This window comes from Dermacentor silvarum, chromosome 1 (genome assembly GCF_013339745.2).
Source record: "Dermacentor silvarum isolate Dsil-2018 chromosome 1, BIME_Dsil_1.4, whole genome shotgun sequence".
NCBI classification, from domain to species: Eukaryota; Metazoa; Arthropoda; class Arachnida; order Ixodida; family Ixodidae; genus Dermacentor; species Dermacentor silvarum.
In genome coordinates this window covers 238723064-238730649 of record NC_051154.1, presented here as the reverse complement: position 1 = coordinate 238730649, position 7586 = coordinate 238723064, and the positions used below count along the sequence as shown (strand labels likewise).

The 7586-nt window shown below is 43.3% G+C and overlaps 1 protein-coding gene across 1 annotated transcript in view; it reads left to right on the top strand.

Annotated features, from left to right (window-relative positions):
- Positions 1-3: 3 nt before the first annotated feature.
- LOC119436978 (queuine tRNA-ribosyltransferase catalytic subunit 1-like) overlaps positions 4-7586 on the top strand; it is a 38055-nt gene continuing 30472 nt past the window's right edge. The window contains exons 1-3 of the mRNA XM_037704029.2: positions 4-239; positions 394-462; positions 575-792. Of these exons, the coding sequence (XP_037559957.1) occupies positions 15-239; positions 394-462; positions 575-792 (512 nt within the window). The 5' untranslated portion in view covers positions 4-14. The remainder of the gene's footprint in view (positions 240-393; positions 463-574; positions 793-7586) is intronic.

The window sequence follows — 7586 nt, the reverse complement described above, 5'->3', positions numbered from 1 at the left end:
AATTTATTTACAATATGGCGACGCCCATAAAACATGCGCTTAAGTTTGAAATCGTCGCCGAATGCTCAGTCACTAAAGCTAGGGCTTCCGTTTTAACTCTTCCACATGCAGTTATTGAAACACCTGTGTTTATGCCGGTGGGCACACAAGGGACCCTCAAGGGTCTTGTGCCTGAACAAATTGAGGAGCAGAAATGCAACATGATTCTTGCGAACACTTACCATCTCGGCATGCGTCCCGTGAGTTGCCGTCAATGTAGCAAATTGACAAGTGTTACGTTTAAATGTGTGCAAGAAATACATTGCACTGCGTTGAATTATCCCGACATTTATTAGTTGTCGTAAGCGCCAAGCGTTGATTATGTGTCGTTTAAGCATGTTTTCAATTCTGCAGGGGACAGAAATTTTGCAAAAAGCAGGCGGCCTTCACAAGTTCATGAATTGGAAAAATGGTTTGTTGACTGTAAGTTCCATGTTCTGCTTAATATTTGTCAATACTCATTTGTGATTGAGCACCCATAAACATTGTTTTGCGGCCTCGGCGTACCACTCACCAGCCCGTTTTCACATTTTAGGATAGCGGCGGTTTTCAAATGGTCTCTCTTGTCGAACTGAGCGAAGTTACGGAAGAAGGCGTAAGGTTTGTGTCCCCGTACGACCAGCGTGAGATCATGCTCAGCCCTGAAAAATCGACCGAAATACAGAACACAATTCACGCCGACATTATGATGCAGCTGGACGACGTCGTCAGCAGTACGATCTCTGGACCGCGGGTTGAAGAAGCCATGCACAGGTGTCTGTCACATTTACTTCACACAGTTGCCGCAATATTGCATGATTGAATGTCATAGATGTAGCTTCATAGTTGTAAGTTCAGCTACAGTAGTAATAAATATATGTAATCCTAAATTATAATTTAAATTTGTATAAACATTATAACTTGTATGTAAGAAGAGAAATTGTAAATTTCACACCCGAGATTCTGTGCCAATAAGTTTACATCCCCGTGTCATTGTGACAAAAACTAGGTTTTCTTGCAATGTTTTTGTCGGCATGTGTAAAAAGTTAACACGTTCACTGCAACGTGGCTCACGGGCAAGTGATGGCAGTCACTGCCTCTGCGCAGCTGGGCAGGGCTTTCCTGCAGTGTGTAAGCGACATATTTGCTAGAAATGAACGGAGAGAAAAAATTCTTGTTGGCTTCTTCTGCGATATGGAGCCTACATGCAATGCTGTTTTAGGGTGGTGAAAGCCTTTGTAAGGGTACTTGCTGCCGCCAGCTAAATTGGTGGGTTAAATGTGGGGAACAAAATGGTGAAAGACCAGCCGACAGTCCACGTTTCCCGCAACCCTTGGTGAGGGTTGCGGGAAACGTGAAACTATTTAACTTCTTTTAATAAACTTTGGCTTCAGCAGCCAGAGACATATAGCGTGTCTGAGTGCAGTACACGGCACGTCTAAGTTTTAGTTAAACAGGTTAGTAAGCACAGTCTTTATTACAGCACACTTCGAAAACCACCCTTACAAGTGGATGGCAACGACAATGCTTAATACAGTTCACATTCTTGGCGTGAGACAATACTACCACGAGCACGCCATTGTGCCTTATAAGCCTCATAATCAGAACTGGTTTTGGCGCGTAAAACCCCAGAAAGAAGAAGAACTTGTTGCTTTATATGTGTCGTACGACATGCAATACAAAAATAAGTTTGATGTGCTAAAATGAAAGGGAGAGGTGACTAGTATATTAAAGATGTGTGCAGGTTTCGTGTGCGCATTAGTGCAAAACTAAATTAAAGAAATTTAGTAGATCGCGTGCCAACATGGGTACATCATCAGAGCATGACAAAAAAAAGCAGGAATGGGCTGCGACTTCTAGCGAGACTGGGGACCAAAATGGCTATACCCACCAAATTTGGTGGTAAATAGCGGTCACAATTTTAGTGTTGTCACCACCCTAAAACAGCATTGTATGTAGGCTCCCTATTATGTGATGCATCGTAGCACCATCTCTCTGCACCTTTAAGTTTGAAAGGAGCATCATGGCCTCCGAGATTTGCGTGCGCTGGCAGCTTTTGCTCTGGCCGTTTCTAAACCCCCTTCATACACGTGGCCGGCTCCTTCTCCGCACCGTGGCGCTCGCATCCCAGGGCCTTTCATGCTTCGAGGAGGCTTTTGCGCGCTCCAGTACTGTTGCTGCAGCTTGGATGAGGCAACAAAAACACGATTTTGCGATATATGATCTGTTACTGATTAGGAAATGATGGCTGAAGGTGCACGAGGGCAAAGCGCGTGCTGGTTATTCTCAATTGCGGTAATTTTTTTTGGGGGGGGGGGGGGGGCACACATATACTCCCTGTACATTCATGTGGGTATGTAGAAGGAGTAAATCGGTGCAAGGGTCTGTCATGAGACGGGTTGAAAGTATGAACAGTCACCAACTAGCCCCTTTCATTGCTCTATTGAACTGCGTATCTAGTGTTGACTTTGATAACGAATAACGAATGAACAAACCTGACTCACAGGAATAAGTGTGCCAGTTAAAAGGCAAATATTCAAGGTGAAGTGTCACTCAAAGTGCAAACACACAATGAATGATTCAGCTGAGGTGCAGCAAGCTTTAAGCTTCATTGTGGATTAAAGAAAATCTGTTTCGTGCATTTGCGTGCCATTGCCTGCTGCATGCCGCAGTTTCAAGGCTGGATGAAGTGAAAAATTGCGCGTGGGGGAGTGATCCTCCGACTTGTAGCAAGTGCGGCAATATTATGACAGTTGTCCATGTTCTTATTCAATGCCCTGCAATAGAAGCAGAGAGGAAAAGGTATTTCCCTTCTGCATATCGTGAAAACATACCTGTTCACCCGGCATGTTTTCTTAGCAATGAACCGCTTTTTTAACCTGAAAACAGTTCTTAAGTGAAACTGACTCCCTGAAAATCATTTGGCAAGGTAATTTTTAGCATGTGATTAATAGCCCTTGTATTCAAGGGCTTTCTTCAAGCGCTAGTGTCACTGTTATATTTGTTACATCATGCGTTTTTAACAAAACCCAATTGCCATAGCCCACATCACTAACTATTCAATTTTCAGTGTCATTATTTTAGTACCTATATGTTTTACCCCGTTTTACAGTGACAGTTTTCAGGTCCTTTTACAGCCATGTCACATCTCCCATGAAGAATTCATTGTCTACGTCATTAACAGCTCATCGATAACATTACCATTTGTCATGGCACTCTTTGGCCATACCTGGCCCTTGCGCCATAAAACATCACACATCGAAGCATGAAGTGATCAATTATGGAATTATTTATTCGTTTATCAGTATATTATAGTTGCCACCTAAGCAGGCATTATCATAATTATTAACAGTATGATTAAAATGTTAATTATACCCAACACCAAAATCTGCGTGTTTGCTTACAGCATGTTTATTCTATTTATTCTGAGAAAATATATTTATTTATGAATAGCTTACAGGCCTTCAGGCAGGCTTTGGGTAAGGTGAAAACTATGGTTATATCAACGTAAAACAAGCATTATGCAAGAAGGCAAAAAAAGCATCACTTTAACAAAAGCTTTATTCGCACAACGGAACAGCGTGCAAAATCAATACTGTCAATACAAAAAGCACAGTTGATATTAAAACTAAGAACAGGAAAAAAAACTCATAGTAAGATACTAGTAAATATTACACGAAGATCATTGCAATACAGAGTGGGCGTACACCGTGGCAATGGCCATATAAATTGCTGAATCACCACAATGAAAAGTGCAATAAAATAAAGAAAAAAGAAACAAAGCAAGAAAGTAAGAAAAGGCAACAATTAAACTCTGCCATCTACGCTAAGGTACAAGTTCAGAGACGACGAATGGTGTGTGACAGTAGCGCACCCAGGATCTCTGCCAGTGGGGGGGGGGGGGGGGGGGAGCAAGCACTTTGCATAATATGCAATTTCCTTGCTTTAGCACGAGGAATCCAACAGCAAATACAATGCATAATAATTTTAATAATGACACTATGGGTGATGACGATGTTTATTTATTCAGCGTTTTACTCAAAGTAATTTAAGAGGGAATGCATGAATACAAGACAATGATAGAGTGTCTGTTAATCAGGAAAACTTGATCTCAAACCACCTCCTGAATTGTAATGCCAATGTGAACAGATCGGTGAAAGTACACGTTGGATTGGTGAGGCTGGACACGTGGGGGGGTTAACTCAGCCTCAGTAAAGGGTTACAACACCCAAACCCCTCCCCCCCGTCGGTGCGCCACTGGTGTGTGAACCCACACATGATTTGTTTAGAAAAGTGAATTATTAAACATAAGTGCTACGAAATCAATGCATAATAATATAGAAAAGTTCAGAAAAAAATTAAGGCCTTCGGCAACTAGATGGTTGAGATGTCAAAATGTTCGAGGCAGAACTGAAAAATTGCTTGGTATATATCTTGTGAAAATCTTCCTCAACACATGAAAAGAGAGGCAATGCGCACAGTGAGATTGCGCACAGTCTGCTTTCTGTGGGCGCGTTCACGTGCACCGGAGCCCTCAGCTATCAGCACCATCTAGGGGCAGCCAGCTGCATCTTATTACATTTCTTTGCTGTGGACTGCGCCAAATGGGATGGCCAGAGCAAAACTTGCGAGTAAACGCAATCTTGGAGGCCATGAGAGCACTGGTTCCTGGTGACTCATGGGTCGGTCACAATGCAGCAAAGGAATATGACAAGTGACCCACCATTGGGTCATCACACACAGAAATTGGAACTTCAAGAAGTGCTGCCGCAGTGAACGTGTACATGTTGAGAACAAAAATGTATATGCAAGCCTTCCCTTGTGAAGGCAGCAAAACAGCATGTAATCTTTATGTCCCACTCGGGACATCAGCAAAAGCTTTGCCATTGGGTTTGAAGAAAGAACGAAAAAAAAGAAGTTGCTGCACACTTACACATCCGAGTTACATCACTCTGAAATGTCCTTTCAAGAAAAAAGTGTGCAACGCAGCCCCAAAGGACTAACTAGCCCCAGCATAAGCCAGACATACTGGAATAGCATGCGCAATACACAGGCTATGAGAAAGGACAAGGAATGCATTGCGCACGCACTTTCAGGATAAGCAAACAGCAGCTTGCCCAGATTTCATAATTTTACATGTAAGTTGAGAAGCCACGTCAGCGACTTCATTGTGAAGAATTGATAAGGAGTATCCTGGCAATGAGAGGCAACATAAAATTACTTGTACACTTCTTTTGTGGGCAACATCATTAATTGAAAACACACTTGAGACCGCTGCAAACCCCGCACACGAATGCCCATGACGTTTTTTCACATTTTGGGGGCTTGCTTCTTTTCTTTTTTTTAGCCCCAAAAAAGACCATGTGTAGAATGTCGGATAATTTATGGAAACAGTTGTGTCAAGCATTTATGACCATATGCTTTAGCCTATAGCCTCTTCAAATTGTTGCGCCTAGGGTTGGGATTCATCTCAGCGCTGCCATCCGTTGTTGCGGGTCGGGTTGTTGAGACTCGGGTAGCGTTTAGGCCAGTGATCCTTCAGCCAAAGGGATGAGTACGTCCGGGAGTAAGAGCGAGAGAAAAAAAAGGGTTTATTTTACACTATTTACAGTGGCTCCAAATATGAAAGCCCACTCCATGGGGGAGCACTTTGAAAGTCTCAGCTCATTACATGTCTGAGCACATATCAGGACAGGTCAGGACACACCACTGCACGCAAGGTGTCTCCTTATAAAACATCGGTCTTCCCTAGTTTACCCGACTAGGGAATCAGATGACCTTGATGCGGCCAATCAGATGGGCTGTCTTGTTCGCTGAACTCCGCCTCTAATGTTGCACCTTCGAAGCAAGGACGAGGCAATCCGGAAACAGGGGGTTGACACTCCTTCCACGAAAGTCGGTGACCTGTTTCTTGCCCTCCGACGGTCATCTTGCCAGGGTCGGGAGAATGGCCTTTGCACTAAACCCCGCGTCTAACGAAGGGTGGCGGTTGTGGTCGGTCGCTTCTAGGTGAGCTTCTTTGTCCGAACGTCACTGCCACTGTCGAGCCGTGTCGCCAAGTAGGCGGCCGCTGATGAAGGGGGTGGAATCGGGGGAAACAATCAAAGAATGCGCCCGGCTGATTCGGGACGCAACAAAATACAACTTTTCCCAAAAAACAAGCATGTATGTGACTGATTTTAAGTGGGTAAATGAGCACACTAAAACAAGTATTCTGGGTCGCTTAAAATAGTGAACAACTTGCTTTTGATTTCATCCACCTGCTAATACTTTTTTTTTTAAGCGTGGTTATGTGCAGGGCCTAAAGTCTCCCTTTTTTTCAGACGAGATGTACGATATCATGTGTGCACGAAAGCTTGCTTGCGTTATTTCCAAATAGTCTATTGTTTCTCCTCCCCTTCTCCCGCATTAAGGCTCATAGGGCGGCAGCCAGTATAGCGCTAGCGCGCGCTCACTCACGTACGCTCATATATATTGCACATCTTATATATATTGTGGGAAAACGCCTCGGTCCCGCGGTCCACTGCCACAGCTCCAGTCCCGGCCGGCCGCGCCCAAGGGCGCCCAGCCACAGCTCGCGCATTTTTATTTTATGTCACATCATAAGAAACCCACAAACAAGGACAGCATAGGGGAAATTATCTGCAGTTCTTAATTGTATTAAAGAAAAAATAAATAAACGGAAATGAAAGTGAATGAGAAGACAACTGGCCGCAGGTGGAATACGAACCCACATCTTCGCATTAAGCGTGCGATGCTCTTACCGATTGAGCTACCATGGTGCCGTTTTCCCATCCAATTTCTTGGCTACTTATGCTTGTCTACTAGAACTAACCCAGGGAATGTTAGCCTGTGCATATACGAATATATATATATATATATATATATATATATGGATCAAAAAAAGAGAAACACATACGAAAAACATATAACAGGACTTTACTGATGTTTCGGCCGGGGTCCAGCCTTCATCAAGAGTGCGATTGCAAGCACAGAGCTCAATTTATACATTTTCTCCGTAAGAGTGAAAAAAATACAATAAAAAATACAAAGTAAAAAAAAGGAATACAACAAACACGTGAATGGAAACTTGCGCATACACAGTGTGGCATTATTAAAAAAGTCATAGGCTACGTGGGTAGCCTATGACCACAGGCGTGCACAGGTTTAGTGTCGTCATGAATGTCAACACGTACAATGACTCATGTCAAAGTCATCAAATACGACGGGTATATACAGTGTGGCTATAAAGGGGTACAAAGTTGCGCTTGCATGAAGTAGCGTTATTGAAAACATATTCACAAAAAGCATGCGGGCATCACTAAAGAGGTATAGTGGTGTCATGAATGTCAACATGTCTAATGACTCGTGTCAAGGTCATAAAAAATGAGGGGCATATACAGTGGTGCTATAAAGGGGTACAAAGTTGTGCGTACATACAGTGGCATTATGAAAACATATTAACAAAAAGCATGCGACTGGTCGCTGCTGCCAGGAGAGTATTTGACCACAAAGACGGTCAATACACCCTCACTTGACCGTAGGACTCCTACACTGTGACCTCCACT